This window comes from Acipenser ruthenus, chromosome 5, assembly GCF_902713425.1.
Source record: "Acipenser ruthenus chromosome 5, fAciRut3.2 maternal haplotype, whole genome shotgun sequence".
Classification (NCBI taxonomy): Eukaryota; Metazoa; Chordata; class Actinopteri; order Acipenseriformes; family Acipenseridae; genus Acipenser; species Acipenser ruthenus.
Genome location: NC_081193.1, coordinates 14915988 through 14931966, shown reverse-complemented (window position 1 = coordinate 14931966; position 15979 = coordinate 14915988). Strand labels below are relative to the sequence as shown.

The window sequence follows — 15979 nt, the reverse complement described above, 5'->3', positions numbered from 1 at the left end:
TACAGTTCCATGGACCTTAAACTTCTTAATAATATTTGCAACTGTTGTCACAGGAACATCAAGCTACTTGGAGATGGTCTTGTAGCCTTTACCTTTACCATGCTTGTCTATTATTTTCTTTCTGATCTCCTCAGACAACTCTCTCCTTTGCTTTCTCTGGTCCATGTTCAGTGTGGTGGGATTGGTTCACATACAGTACACAGGAATACTGTAGCACTGTATCTGAACTGTTTCTCTGTTTTATAATGAAGTAGCAGAAAGGGCTGTTAGAAGTGTTTAGCCACATAAAGGTGCTTTTGTGCATGTATTTCTCTCTAAGTCTCACACACAAGAAGCTTATCTTTCTAATCCTTTCTAAATCCATAGCTGAGCTGCAAAGGTAATGTGTACACTTAAGAGAAAGGAAAGTAAGAGAAAGATGTGCATGTTGTTACAGTTGTTACAAGACCTTTGTTACAATGATCACACAAGTAGGTTTTGGCGATTTGTAACCCATAGCAAATACAAATATGTAGTGGCGGCTTCAAATCACAGTGTGGCATTAGCTTTATGAAATACTGTGCTGCTATTGAACAGCTTTAAAAATTATATATACAGATGTCTGTGTGTATACAGTTATAATCCAGGTCTGGCAATCAAATGGGAAACAAGCGATGTGATTGGTCGAGCAAGGTTCCAGCTGTCTGTATATTGGATGGATATGGGCAGTTGGAGTCTTGTCACATATTTGAAATCACTACGCTGCCTCACGGAATTTAAAGTACCAGTAGCCACAGTAACTATAAAACTGAGTGACCAATTACCAGCAAAAAAATCTCAAAAGTAGCAAGTAGACATGCCGATTTGGATGAAGAACAATTAAATGAACTGTAAGATAGCATAACAGAAAAAATCCCCCCCCAAAAAACTGTCTCTTATACTCACTCACACCGACTTTGTCACTTAAAATAATGTATTTCTAGCGGTTTGTAAATGCAACCGCCTCCTGGTGGATCTTTTCAATGGCAATGTACAATTCAATATTTACTTACTTTTGCATGTTTCAATTAAATCAATTTACTCAGCTCAACTTAGTGTAGTTCAAAGTTATAAATGGGACTACTTTTGTGGTATCTTTATTGGTGTAAGGATATTTAATTACTTTTGCTTTTTTTTTTTTTTTTTAATATAAATTTAGTGACTAATTATTATTTTTAGTTATTTTTCCCCCAATTTGGAATGTCCAATTTTATGTTTTTTCTCCTCACCGCAGCGAGTCCCCACACAGCACAGACATTCTGAGGACGTGTGAGCATCCTCCGATCTCAGAAGCCTAAAGCCAGAATTGCTTTTACACCGAGCAATCCAGAGCAGAGGTGGGCGGGCTACCGATCCCGAAAAACAGAGATCAGCCCTGCTTTTTATCCCCTCTGGATGTGTTCGGTGTCTGGCCAGTAGGGTTCACTGTTGTGCGATGAGGAGAAAGAGTCCCTGCCGGTTTCCCACCCTCCACCCCAGGAGCGTCAGAGCCAATGTGAAGCCCCCTTCGGAGTCCCCAGCAAAGTTCAGACTTCAGGGTGTGCATACACGTCAAATATACAGACTTCTCGGGGGTTGGAGGCACACGACTTCATCTTGTGCTGCATAGCGCCCGAGGAATCTGTATATATTTGACATATACAGACACCCTGTGGGGCCTTATTGCATACATATATTTGTATGTATCATTTTTAAAACAACATGTAATAGTATTGTAAAAGAAACAAACCTTCTAATCTTTACGCTGTCTTTGTGTTTAATAATTTGCGTCTTTGTTTCTACTTTGTCTTTTTTCTTGTGCAATTCTGTTAGTAATCTGTAATGTCTCTTTCTTTTGCCTTTTTTGACTGCTGACTTTGTAGGACGAAGAACAAAAGCAGGCAGTAAGTTTATCATTTAAGTGTGTAACTGCTGATGAAGCATACTGCATGCGTGAGATACCTAAAAGGTACTAAAAAACATTGACTGTTCAGTCTTCTTCATTTAGTGTGCTGCTGTTGCAAAAGCTAAATGCTAAATATTTGCATGTGTAGCTGTGTTATATAGAATAAAAAAGAAAACAAGCACACACAACCAAGTCTCATAAGATAACATTAATAAGATAGCAGTTTAAAGCTTAAAAATACAAAAAAATACTGCTTAGTGATTCAACTCACGAGTACAGTGCATGACACAGATCAGAAAACATCAGCACTAAAATCAAGTACATTTTTACCCTGAAGAGAAAATGTATATAGCAGGGGTTGTGGCATGACATTGCTTGCCATCTGAATGCTTTGACTACCATTGAAACACGCTTCTTTGTACTGCATGTAGCTTAACATATTTAGTAATGTGTATTATTTAAAAATACAACGTTAGTTTTCTAAAATGAATGAGGCAGTACTGAAGGTAATCCTTGATTTGATATTGTGTTTTACAGTTTCAAATTGTAGCAGTGTTACTACCTTTAAGTGCTAAGTTTTTTTTTTCTTTTTTTCAGCATCTATATTTGCTAAGCATGTTATAAGTATGTCTGTCTGCATGTCATATTTTCTTATGCACATTTCCATGTCTTTTTATAATCGCATCCCCATTTTCTGTTTCTATATTTACACAACAAACCAATAACTTCCAGTACATTTTACTAAACTTCCATATACTGTACAAAATAAATACTTATCCATTTAAAAAACATACCTATTGAGTAGAGCACATACCTGCCTCTTGCAGAAAGATTATTGAGCTGCTGTAATATTCACTATCCGGTTATGCAATGTTACTGACACTCTGATATTGGTTTTACACTTAGCATAAATCCACTATTACTGTAAGTATCGTAAAAGCACTTACTGCCCAAAACAATTCATAATGCAAAAAAATTCGACGAGGTTATTAGGGGGGCGCCAGTACCTGACTGGAAAATACTTCCTGGCGATTGTAAAAGCTCTGCGGTAAATGGCAGACTCGGTGGGCCTCCAGGATGATTGACTCAATCAACTACCCAGGCAGGGATGTTTAATCTGACCAACCCCCATCCACAGAGCTTGTGTCATTTCAGACCTCTCGTAGCTCAGCCACTCTGTCGCCCAGCCCTCCTTCATTTGAAAGTGCTGCAGCAGCAGCGGGTTTTAATATCAAATACTTTTGTTCACAAATAAAATCAGATAGATTTAGATACACCTGCAGTTTATATATTGGGGGGGGGTCTTAGCTTTTAGTTTAATTTACAGGTTTTGCTGCGAGCAGAATGTAGAAAACGGGCAAACGAGGGTGAAACATTTTACTAAATACATCTTATAAACTTACAATAAAAAAATTAAGCTGGACAAACATTTCAATTACTATTCGTGAGTGCGTTAACATTAATAAAGACTAGTCACTTATTAAAATGTTGCACCCTCGTTTTCTCGTTCTTTATTCTGCTTTTAAATGGAAAGTAAGGATTTGGGGGGGATTTAAAAGCCCATTTTGTTGTTTCACAGCAAAACACTGTAAATTAAAGTGATTTTATTACTATTATTATTGTAATATTATTAATACAGTATACTTTTTATTTCACAAACAGAAACAAGGGGTTGTTGGTTGCCAGTCTGTTTGCATTCACCAATCCTGGACATGCATTTGTACCCCCAGAATACTGTGGTCCTTAATTGTTTTATTTGTCCTGTGCTAATAAACTTTTGAAGCTGAAGCCGAGCACGAAGCTACTGCCTGTGTGGAGCCTGGTTTAATTTTACATGCGACATTACAATAAAAAAAGGATACTGCTGCTCTAGAAAGAGTGCAAAGAAGAGCGACCAGAATTATCCTGGGTTTAAAATGCATGTCGTATACAGACAGGCTAAAATAATTGAATCTATTCGGTCTTGAACAAAGAAGACTACGCGGTGATCTGATTCAAGCATTCAAAATTCTAAAAGGTATTGACAGTGTTGACCCAGGGGACTTTTGACTTTTTCGACCTGAAAAAAGAAACAAGGACCATGGAGATTAGATAAAGGGGCATTCAGAACAGAAAATAGGAGGCACTTTTTACACAGAGAATTGTGAGGGTTTGGAACCAACTCTGCAGTAATGTTGTTGAAGCTGACACCCTGGGATCCTTCAAGAAGCTGCTTGATGAGATTCTGGGATCAATAAGCTACAACAACCAAACGAGCAAGATGGGCCGAATGGCCTCTTCTCGTTTGTAAACTTTCTTATGTTATTTTAAGAATCATATTTTTCTAAATACTGTACTGTTTACTAGAAGGGAGAGAGAGCATAGCAAAAAAAATAAATCTCTGAAGGGGGCCCAGCAAACAAAGTTTGGCAACCCCTGCTCTAGACCTATATTAGCTGCATAGGACGTGTGTGCAACTATTGAGTGGCAAATATGGGAAAGCTGAAAGATCTAAGAGACTTCAGAAGGGTTATGTTAGTGGGATCCAGAGCAACCGACTAATCATTTAATGCACTGGCTGCCTTGACCTACTCCTCCTTCAAGTGGGTCATGATGGATCGAGTCTGCAGCCTCTTTTTTGAAGTCTTTCTGTAATTTTATGGCCACAATGTACAAAACAGGGGAAGCAGTAATTGCTTTTATATTTTGTTTCTGTTAAGCCTCTGCAGCGAAGCCAAAGGCAGATTATATTAATTTATTTAATTACTGTCACATCAACAGTAGCTATTACGGTGCATTTTAGGGGTGATTTACTGATTTTTTTTTGAGCTGTGAATACAGTCTGATAAATTAGACAGATGGTATCATCCATACCATAGAAAAAAAAGTCATAAAAACATGTGACCACAAGAGGGTGCCAGAAATTTGTGAAGCCTTTAGAAACTAATCAAACTCCCATGTTGCTCTACGTAGCATTCACATTGTTAAAACTTAAGAGATTGACAATAATAAAGAAAGGTTATAGTTCAATTAAGAGTACAAATACAAGCTGAACAAGCACTGAACAAGTGTTTCAGGTGTAAACTCAAAATGCCCAAATAAAAAACTTTCAATCCGTGGAGACGGTAGTAGGAATACAGTATTGTATGAAACTTCCTAAAGTTAACACTGCAGTCGTGTGAAAGGTTGGATGAAACATTTAAAAATGCTTACCACTTGAATTTATTCATGCTTTTTCCTGTTATGTTGGCATGCAGTCACTTTGGCTCCACCATAGATTGAGTAAGATTCATTTCCTGATAAATGTTTGTTTCTAGACTCAAATCTGAACAAGCACCTTTGACTAATGTACTGTAATTAGATGTAATGAAAGCGTTTTACACACTGATGTTGGAGTCATATTAGCAGCAGGTCCGTTTTTAAAACTGAGAATCTTCATAATCTAACCACAGTAGTGGTTAGATTTATCAAATAGAAAATGCTGAGGAAGTTAATGTATAGCTGTGCTAAATATTATTCTGTGCCAGCAAATACAGGGAGTCTGGATTCAATTTACCATTGCTTATTAATATGTCTAACCCAAATAAGACACCTATTGTCTCCACCTGTAGTCCTGTGGCTTTAACATACTAAAATAATGTTAAATCTTGTAAAAGAATAGTTTGAAAGTCAAAGCTGCCCTAACACACACCTGAAACGTTTTAAATGAAATTGTACTAAAACAAACTCCTGTGAATTACAGACTGCAGACCTCCATCTTTTAAAATGTGGTTTTATTTTATTGTAGATAGATACTGTTGGCGTTTATTCCTATTAATGCTCGGAATGTGGGTTGTGCTGAGCACCCCATCAAGCATATAGTCTGAGAATTCAGGTGGCTCAGATTCTGGAAATGTGGAATTTGTGGGAGTATAAGGATGACACTGACAACCCCAAGCTGAACACAAACATATTTCCAGAAAAAACAGGTTTAGCTCAAATATCTTTGCTAATGATCACTCTGCCCAGTACAAGATAGGGACATTTCATGTGTCTCTTGTTTTTTTTAATTTATGTATGTTTTTATTTGATTTGGTAATTCACTGGTGATGAAAATAGAATGTCTTTAAAAGATGGACATAAAAAATGAAATATTCTACAATTTAACATTTACTGTTTTTCAGGTAAGCATTTAAATATTGAGGAACATTTGTTGTATAATCAATTTTGAATATGACACAACAAATTTCTCTGCTTTTATAAACATTTTGTGAAATATCTTGAAATGCCTATGTTTGTCCTGTGAAACAAACACAGCCGTAGTTCTGGCCCCGTTTTTCTGCAGCTCTTTTTTTGTATGCCACTTTATTCAGCATGGAGGTAGCTCTGCAGGTACAGTACTATTTATTAGGGTTGGGACGATTTACGATAATTGCATTAGAAAAATAATTACCAAGTTATCGGAAATGTACAATATTGATTCATCATGGTGATTTTTTTAATGGTAGCTGAATTTATGCTGTTTTCTGTTTAATTAATAGAAGTATTCCATCTGTTTTAGTAATATTGAATTAGTACGCCTTGTAGTGTATTAGAGCAGCCGCCACTTCTGTCCTAACGAAGACCCAGTGGTTGTGAGGCTTTGGCGAGATTTCATTGAGAATAGGCAGTGAGTGAACACAGCAGTGAGCACTCACTTTCAGAACAGTTTAACAAAAAAGAAAAACACTACAAGTTCAGTATCTATTTCGGTATTCTTGGAGAAAATGGAGGTACCCTATGTGCAAAATATGCTACACTAAGGTTATACCAACAGAAAACAAGTGTGGACTATTTTAGAAAAGTGTGTTTTTTTTCTTGCAGCCACACATTCACTGTAAACTATTCATGTACAATTTAAATTGATTTATTTATTTATTGTGTGCAGTATATGTAAGGTACTGTATGGTACCATAGCTTGTAAATTCAGCAACATGAACTGTGTTGTTTTGTGTACTATTAAGTAGTTGGGTAAAAAGAAACTGCGCTAAATCATTTCAGAGGTTTTCAATATTGTCCCAACGCTACTATTTATTGTGTCCAATTCCCAAACACTGAGACATTTGAATTTGAGAATGATCCGATATTTATTTATTTCATTAGTTGCAGTTGCCAGGAAGCTTTCTTTTCTTTCTCCTGTCAACAGAAGCAATTCCAAATAACCCATTTAAAAGAAAATATAAAGGGATAGGACCCCAGTTCTGCTTAAAAACAAAACAAAATATTAATCTAATCTTTTGTTAAACTTTCTAGATGCTCCCAGCTGCGCACTGATGCCTTTGCCTTTTCACGTGTTCTTCTCCTGCGGATCCACTTGCAAACGTGTCTTACCGTCTAGGCTTCTCTTGTTATTAAATATTCACTGTGTTAGGTAGTTACATAACCCCCTGCTGTGAATGCTTTGAAAATAATCTGTCAATAGCATTCTGTTGCATACTGTATTGTATGTGGGGACTAATAACCATAATCTTATCAAAGGTGGCAGTCATTTCTAGGAAAGCAGGAATGCACGCTAGAAAAGTACCGTCTCAAAGGTTGAGGTTACTAGCTGTATGTTCCTGTTATGTCTACAGGAAAGGGACCTTTAGAATTGCTTTGCGCTATAAATAAAAAGCTCTGAAAGTATTCTAAAATGAAAAATAACTGCTACAGTATGTACCTGGAGCTCGGATTATTATTATTATTATTTATTTCTTAGCAGACGCCCTTATCCAGGGCGACTTACAATTGTTACAAGATATCACATTATACATTATTTCACATTATACAGATATCACATTATTTTTACATACAATTACCCATTTATACAGTTGGGTTTTTACTGGAGCAATCTAGGTAAAGTACCTTGCTCAAGGGTACAACAGCAGTGTCCTCCACTGGGGATTGAACCCACAACCCTCCGGTCAAGAGTCCAGAGCCCTAACCACTACTCCACACTGCTTAAAATTAATAAATGACTAGAGGCCCACAAAGATCGATCCTGAATAGATTGGACTTTGTTTTATCTTTGCTAACTGCTGCACAATGAGACTAATTCCACCCAAAAGCCATCTGCTACCTGGCTTCCTGCCATGTGCCCAGGACAGAGGATTGGGAGGAGAAAGTGGCCATTCAGTCCAACGCTGAGATACAGCTTTATTATTTGACAATACCAGAGAAAAAACATTACTGTTGAGCCACATTTTGCAAAAAGACTTTGTTTATTATCCGTTTTATGTTTCATCATTATCAAATAAAGATAAGTGTTTTATATTTAAAGAGAGCATCTACATTTTAATAGAATTGTGTTTTAGAATATCATAACAAAACAAATGTAAGATTACCATTGAGAGTTGTATGATTTGGACATGAGTAGTATTTTAATGCAGACAAGTAAATGTGGTTTAATCTTTTTCTCATACTGCTGGGAGATAATTAGGAAATATTCTTTTTAAATATGTTTTTAAAAGGCAAGACTTGACTGATAGATACTAAAAAAACAAATGCTGAGGAAGCATAACACGTAAAATTGAAAGCTGATATTTAAGGGGGAGGGGTGTTATCAGTATGAAATTGTAATTAATTTTTGGTAAGGTGTTTGTAATGACAATAGGGGACGATTAAACACGACAAAGAAATACATATCCCAGTTTACGCAGCGGCAGCTTGAGTTAGATTTAACGAAAGGTTACATGTACATGACAAATCGGTTGCATTTGCTAGTTTTGCAACATGTTTTCATTGCCAGTTTACGGCTTCGGTACGGCAGTAAAACTGTCAGCACCCCAGATGAGAGGAACATTCTCTTTTCAATTGGCTTTTAAAACACTCAATGCACAAGTTAATTGACATTGAATGGTATTCAGTTGTAAAGGCAGCTTTTCTTGTTTTGAAATCAACACATTAATAAATAGGTGTGTTTTGATGTATTTAATAACAGCCGACCATATATTTCCTAAAGGTAATTATATTAAATGCCGGTTATTACCAACTCTGATAAAGACAACTTTCGGTTATTACAGCATTTTCATGCGAACCAATCCCATCCTATAGAATTCAATGTTAATGGATTTCAAATATTAGCAACTGTCTACCGCTTTACAATTCCTACGGCACGCACACAAATACATTGCGCACGCATCACAGCGTCTATTTAAGTATCAGTTTTCATAACGCAGTTGTACATTTATTGAGTCTGATTGTCGCCTGTCATCATGGCTTCAAAACGTGTAGACCTTTCTGTAGCCGATAAGGTTCGGGTTCTGGAGGCACTACGTGAACCCGGTGCTAAACAACTACGGGCAGCAGAAAAGTTTGGCATCTCAAAATCTGTTGTATCCCGCATTTTTAAACTGACTACGAAGCTGCAGAGTGATTTATAGCTGGAGGTGGTGAACAACATTGGACAACTACTTCTTTTAAAATGATGCTTCTGTATTAAATGTAAGTACTGTGTACCAAGTTTGTTTACTGTTTTTAAGGATATTGATAGTACATTGTTGTAGTACTATGTGTACAATACAGTACTGTGTATCCCTGTGTGGCAATGTGCCCCGTCCCTGTGTGCATTTGTATGTTGCGTGCGTGTGTTAATGTTGGTGTATAGTCATTGGTACACGGGATATAAACGGGTCTGTGTTTCACGTGTATTTAAAAAGTGTATATTTGTATTTAGGCACGGGATTGCACATCACGCACGTGCATTTAAAATATAATATGTGAACACAGGGTTTCACGTAATGAATTCACGTGCTGGGATTCAAGTGAATAATTAATTAGTAATTGAATCCCAGCACAACAGTATAAATAGATGCACGTTTAGTCACTCGTGGTTAGGTGTTCGGTGAGTGGAGAACGGGAGAGAGAGAAGGAGTAAAATAAGAACGTAAATATTAGTGTTATCTGCTCACCGTGTTTTGTTCGTCTGTCTGTGCACTGTCTAGTCCGTTTTGTTCGTCTGTTTATTTTGGCTACAAGTGCCGTGTCCTGTGTTTTTGTGTTTCAAACCTTTTATTTTCTGTTTATTAAATGCTGAGCGCGATCACGCGCCCAGCTTATACCAAACCACATCTCTCTGTCGTTTGTGTTCCTGTTTCTGGTCTGACGCCACCCACTCCGGCCGTCTTTGTGACACGTGGTGTCCTGCGTGGGATCGACAGCGCCTCCAGGACTCAGGCCAGAGCAGGAACCGCAGTTTTGGATTTAAAAAAAATAAAATAAAATAAAAAAAAAAAATGGCAGAAGACGCCATCAAAGTGCGGGACTGGATGCTGGAAAATGCTGGGCTGGAGGCCCAGTCTATCCCAGTAGTCGTCCAGTTCCTGGAGTTTATGGATAGGGAACGATGGGAGGCTTATGCGAGGGAACAGACCGTAAGCACCTGGGAGGAAGGTGTGGGGTTGGTCCTCAGCTACCTGGAGGCAGTTATAAGTGGAACAGCAGCCCAGGTAGCAGGTCCACCAGCAGAGGAAGAATGCCTGCTGTCCCCGTCTCCACCAGCAGAGGAAGAATGCCTGCTGGTTTTGCCTCCACAGCCCAAGCGGGAGGAGCCTGAGCGTCCACAGCCCAAGCGGGAGGAGCCCGAACGTCCTACGCCTGAGTGGGAGGAGCCCGAACGTCCTACGCCTGAGTGGGAGGAGCCCGAACGTCCTACGCCTGAGTGGGAGGAGCCCGAACGTCCTACGCCTGAGTGGGAGGAGCCCGAACGTCCTACGCCTGAGTGGGAGGAGCCCGAACGTCCTACGCCTGAGTGGGGGGAGCCCGAACGTCCACAGCCCAAAAGGGAGGAGTCGGTGCGTCCACAGCCCAACAGGGAGGAGTCGGTGCGTCCACAGCCCAACAGGGAGGAGTCGGGGCGTCCACAGCCCAAAAGGGAGGAGTCGGTGCGTCCACAGCCCGAAGAGAGGGAAGTCGGGGCTTCCACAGCCCTAGGACCCAAGCTGCCAGCAGAGGGTGAATACCTGCTGGTCCCACCTCCACCAGCAGAGGGTGAATGCCTGCTGGTTCCACCTCCACCGCAGTGGGAGGACTGCTTGCCCCTCTCACCACCAGCAGAGGGTGAATACCTGCTGGTTCCACCTTCACCGCAGTGGGAGGACTGCTGGCCCCTCCCACCTCCACCAGCAGAGGGTGAATACCTGCTGGTTCCACCACCGCCAGGAGCAGAGGAGCTGGAGCTGCCTCTGCCTCCGCCACCGCCTGGAGCAGAGGAGCAGGAGCTGCCTCTGCTGCCCGTACCTCCGCAGGGAGTACGGTGGCCGGAGCCCCAGAAAGGGGAGCTGCCGGCCACGAAGAAGGGGGAGGAGGTCTGGAGACCACCAACCCCAGCAGCAGTTTCGCTGCCAGAGATCGTGGGGGAGGTCCGGAGACCTGCTCCCACTACAGCTTCTTCGCTGCCGGCAGTACTGTGGTCGGAGCCCCACCAAGGGGAGCTACTGGCTACGAAGGAAGGGGGTGAGGTCAGGAGACCAGCATCCCCTGCAGCAAGTTCGCTGCAAGCATGGACCAGCAGGCTGTCAGCCGTGCCACTACCGGCAGGGGTGCTGACAGCATTGCCAGCCAAGGGCCCACTGAAGCCTCCCTTCCCAGCCCGAGACTTTGTCCTGGACTGCTGGATTTTTAAGGGGGGAGGTGGCCGTTGAGGCCATGTGTGCTGCGCACAAGGGGGGGTATATGTGGCAATGTGCCCCGTCCCTGTGTGCATTTGTATGTTGCGTGCGTGTGTTAATGTTGGTGTATAGTCATTGGTACACGGGATATAAACGGGTCTGTGTTTCACGTGTATTTAAAAAGTGTATATTTGTATTTAGGCACGGGATTGCACATCACGCACGTGCATTTAAAATATAATATGTGAACACAGGGTTTCACGTAATGAATTCACGTGCTGGGATTCAAGTGAATAATTAATTAGTAATTGAATCCCAGCACAACAGTATAAATAGATGCACGTTTAGTCACTCGTGGTTAGGTGTTCGGTGAGTGGAGAACGGGAGAGAGAGAAGGAGTAAAATAAGAACGTAAATATTAGTGTTATCTGCTCACCGTGTTTTGTTCGTCTGTCTGTGCACTGTCTAGTCCGTTTTGTTCGTCTGTTTATTTTGGCTACAAGTGCCGTGTCCTGTGTTTTTGTGTTTCAAACCTTTTATTTTCTGTTTATTAAATGCTGAGCGCGATCACGCGCCCAGCTTATACCAAACCACATCTCTCTGTTTATTGTGTTCCTGTTTCTGGTCTGACGCCACCCACTCCGGCCGTCTTTGTGACACCCTGTAGTATTAGTAAACAGTTGTTTGTTCTGATATTTGGTGTTTTTCGTGTTTATTTTTTAACACTGTAATGAACGTGTATTCTAGTGTGCTGTTTCTGCAACTATAGTATACATCGTTTTTCCATATACATACACTTGAAAATGTGGCTTTTCGCTTAATAACAACATTCGGTTAATAACAATACTAGAAAGTCTAGGAAAATCACAAAGTATATATAATGTACATCACTCAGTTGAATTTCCCTGTGGATTCCAATAGGCTAATTTATTGTTCAAATACATGTGTTGCCAATGATTGCAATCTCAGACAACAGAACAACCTGTCACGTTTATAATTTAACTTGGTTTTGCTGTGAAACTGAATCAGTGATGAGCTGTCTCAGTTCACCTCAATGTCTTTGTCATTTACAAATATAGTGATTGTTAAATTGGTGTACAGTATTCTTGAAGTGGTAATAGATGCATTGCCAATTGAGAGAAAGGGGCAGGTGAGGTCACACTCCAGCCAGGGCCACCAGAGCCAGAGGGGCTATGGCCCCCCCACTTTTAAAAGTGGCGGGACCATGCCCCCTCACTTTTTGACAAAATAAACGTGTGCATACTAGCTTGCACCGCACCACTGTCAAAGTTTTGTATGTACATTAGGCTACTGTCGCTTTAAGGAATTCTCTCTGGGTCTCGCCCCACACAAACGTGGATAAACATTTCTTATTAGGCATCGTTATTGTGTAAGTGAATTCAGTGTGGTTCAATAGCAGAGCAGAGAGCCTGTTATTAAAAAAAAAAAAAAGCATTCTTTGTGTTTTGGGAGGCTGTACCCATTACTTGTATTTCTGAAATATATATGTGTGTGTGTATTATAAGTAGGGCTGTATTTTTTTTTTCCTGGTAAAAAGTGGCTTCTTTCACTACATTTGACGGTCTAAAAATAGGTATTTCGAGATATTTTATGATTAAACATAATGTTTATTAAAGCAGAACAAAATAGCGTTGTCCACAAAATTATTCTACAACAAATGTGCCTAACTATTTAAATGCTTATCTGAAAAACAGCACATTGTAGAATATGTTGTTTTTTTTTATGCTCACCTTGTAAATAAAGTAATAAAATAAATGTTGTTTTAAAAATTCTTTAAAACCGGTCTAGAAAAGAAGTTTCCATTTCAGTGTGCGTTGCCCAAGCAATAATGTAGTAATTACAGTTGATGTTATCTTCGATTTGTAAATGTTAGAAAATCTACATTATTTATTTTATAATTTGATATTTAAGTTTTGGTTTAGTTTTCTTGACTATTTGATGCCACCACGGAAAAGTTGTTCAGAGCAACTTTAACAACAACTGTGATCAGCACTATTTCATTTTTTGGGAGAGGGATACATCCCCCAGTTCAGTGGCAGGCAAACAGACAGACAAGGCTTTCAGTGTGCAGTCTTTACTTTTGCTGTGACAGAGTTGTTTTTCTTTCAGAGTGAGACTACTTTTAAAACAGGAAATATATAGAGAACTTTGGGTAATTAAAGAATGGAAAAATGAACGCTTTAGAAAGCGATAATATTGATAATGCAGGAAAAATGTCAATTTCACCGCCACCAAAGAATAAAATAAAACAAGGCAACACATTCAATTATTTCTGTAGGAGCCACTCTGCACAGCAAAGCAAAAACACTGACAACTTTAAACACAGTGGCTTTGATAAGCATACATAAAGACAGAACATTGTGAATGTGGGAAAAAATATGGACATGTTTATAGCAAAGAAAGAGCACAGAGAGGCCAGCTTTGGGTGATAGCAAATGTGTCTACATTTGTCATCTTGTAACACTATAGAAGACTGTTGAAACATGTGTTACCTTTTCATGTAATTTGTGTCCGAAGCAGTAAATAACTAAAACTTTAAAAATTTTCTTTTTTGTTTGTTTTACAAAACAAACATTTAATTTATTTTGAAGTAAACATGAGATATTATTATTATTATTATTATTGTTGTTATTATTATTATTATTATTATTATTATTATTATTATTATTATTATTATTATTATTATTATTATTATTAATAATATTATTATTATTTTCTTAGCAGATGCCCTTATCACATTATTTTACATACAATTATCCATTTATACACTTGGGCTTTTACTGGAGCAATCTAGGTAAAGTACCTTGCTCAAGGGTACAGCAGCAGTGTCCCCCACCTGGGATTGAACCCACGACCCTCAGGTCAAGAGTCCAGAGCCCTAACCACTACTCCACACTGCTGATAACTGCTGATTTTTATATTTATTTATTTATTTTTTAATTTTTTTAAACAAAATTTGTAGTTTTTACATGATAGTAATGTTACCTAGTGCAGGGGTTTTCAAGCTTTTTTTTTAAAACTGTACCCCTTCTGTCGGGAGGTTTCAGCTAAAGTACCCTTTACAATTTTTGCTCACTGAATGGTACCACAGTTGCAATAAAAGGCAGAATAATGTGATTAACACATTTTTCCCCTGTTTTATTTATTATGTAATTTGTCACAACAGTTTGGGACTGACAAACTGCTGGTTTAGACAATACCAAACAGTAGGCTTAATTCTTAAAACTTAATTACATGTCTTTGGATGCACAGAATTAAAATACAGTACTTAGGAATCTCTTTGTAAACACTTGTATTCACTTTCTATTCGCTGGTCGCGGGGGACAAACAATATGAGCGTTGTAACTGGAGAGTGTTATAAGCAGGGGAGGGGTGGGGGGCACCGCAGGACACATAACAACACACATCTGACTAAAATACAAAATAAAATAACTCTCTCTCTATAATGCACATATATTGAAGCAAAAATGTAAGTTTCCGTGAATTAACCATTCATAAAGCACCATGTAATCAACGCTATATTTTTTACAAATAAAAAAAAAAAGGTAACGTTCCCACATATGGATCATTTTAATTAGCAGTTCTTAAGCTATAAATAGCCTGGCTAAACGGTGTTCGAGAGTTCAGTTTGAAGTGACAGACAAGAAAACCAAGTGCGAGAAGGAGAGCAGGTCAGGAGAGGGAATGGCCTCGCCTCAGGTTCGGCTGCTGGAGCGGGCTGAAGTGTCTTGTCTCCCGGAGAAAGCCGCAGCTCCTCTCGCAACAAAAAATAAATACATTAGGAAAGATAACCACTTAATAGGCCTAATATTTATTTAGTTATAAAACAAATGCTGAATAAGATGTCTGTTATAAAGTGCCAGTGCAGTTTTTCTTCAGTTCAGATACTGTATCAAAAGGGAGAGACAGAAATGGAAGTTATAGTTTGAACAACAAAGGTACTGTATTTACTGTAGAAATATTGCCTGAATCTCTAGTATAGGGAATTGGGGGACATGCTTTAGGAGCATTATATCCGACGCGCGTTATAACCGAGGGCCTTATAGCGATGGATCACTTTATTACAAAATAGTATCCATTGTAAATGTTTATCACATTACCATTTACTTCCCACCTCATGTTATTAAAATGCTACCGCCGTAATAAATAAAACTAAACCCATCAAAGTATGAATATTGTGATTAGGCTACTATTTATGTTTACCGGAGCAAAGCTATAATCTAATTTCAATGTATGAAAATTAGTCGGATGGGTTCATAACAACCCCCCCCACCCCCCCCCCCCCCCCCGGACCTTGGCCCCCCCACTTTTAGAAAGGCTGCGGCGCCGTTGACTCCAGCTGGTGATCATATGCCCCTGTCCTGGTTAGACATCATTTACCCCAGATTAGGCCAACACATGCAGTAAAGAGCAGAGCACATTGTGTTCCACATGGACAAACCTTACTACCACTTACAAACAATTGTATTTA

General features: G+C 39.3%; 1 protein-coding gene across 6 annotated transcripts in view; it reads left to right on the top strand.

Moving 5' to 3' along the window:
* LOC117402845 (dystrobrevin beta) overlaps positions 1-15979 on the top strand; it is a 143943-nt gene that overhangs the window by 108785 nt on the left and 19179 nt on the right. For 4 of the 6 annotated variants that reach the window (XM_059023715.1, XM_059023717.1, XM_059023714.1 and 1 more), the window contains one exon: positions 1881-1901. The exons of the other annotated variants lie outside the window; for them this stretch is intronic. In XM_059023715.1, coding sequence (XP_058879698.1) covers positions 1881-1901 — 21 coding nt within the window. The remainder of the gene's footprint in view (positions 1-1880; positions 1902-15979) is intronic. 6 annotated transcript variants of the gene reach the window in all.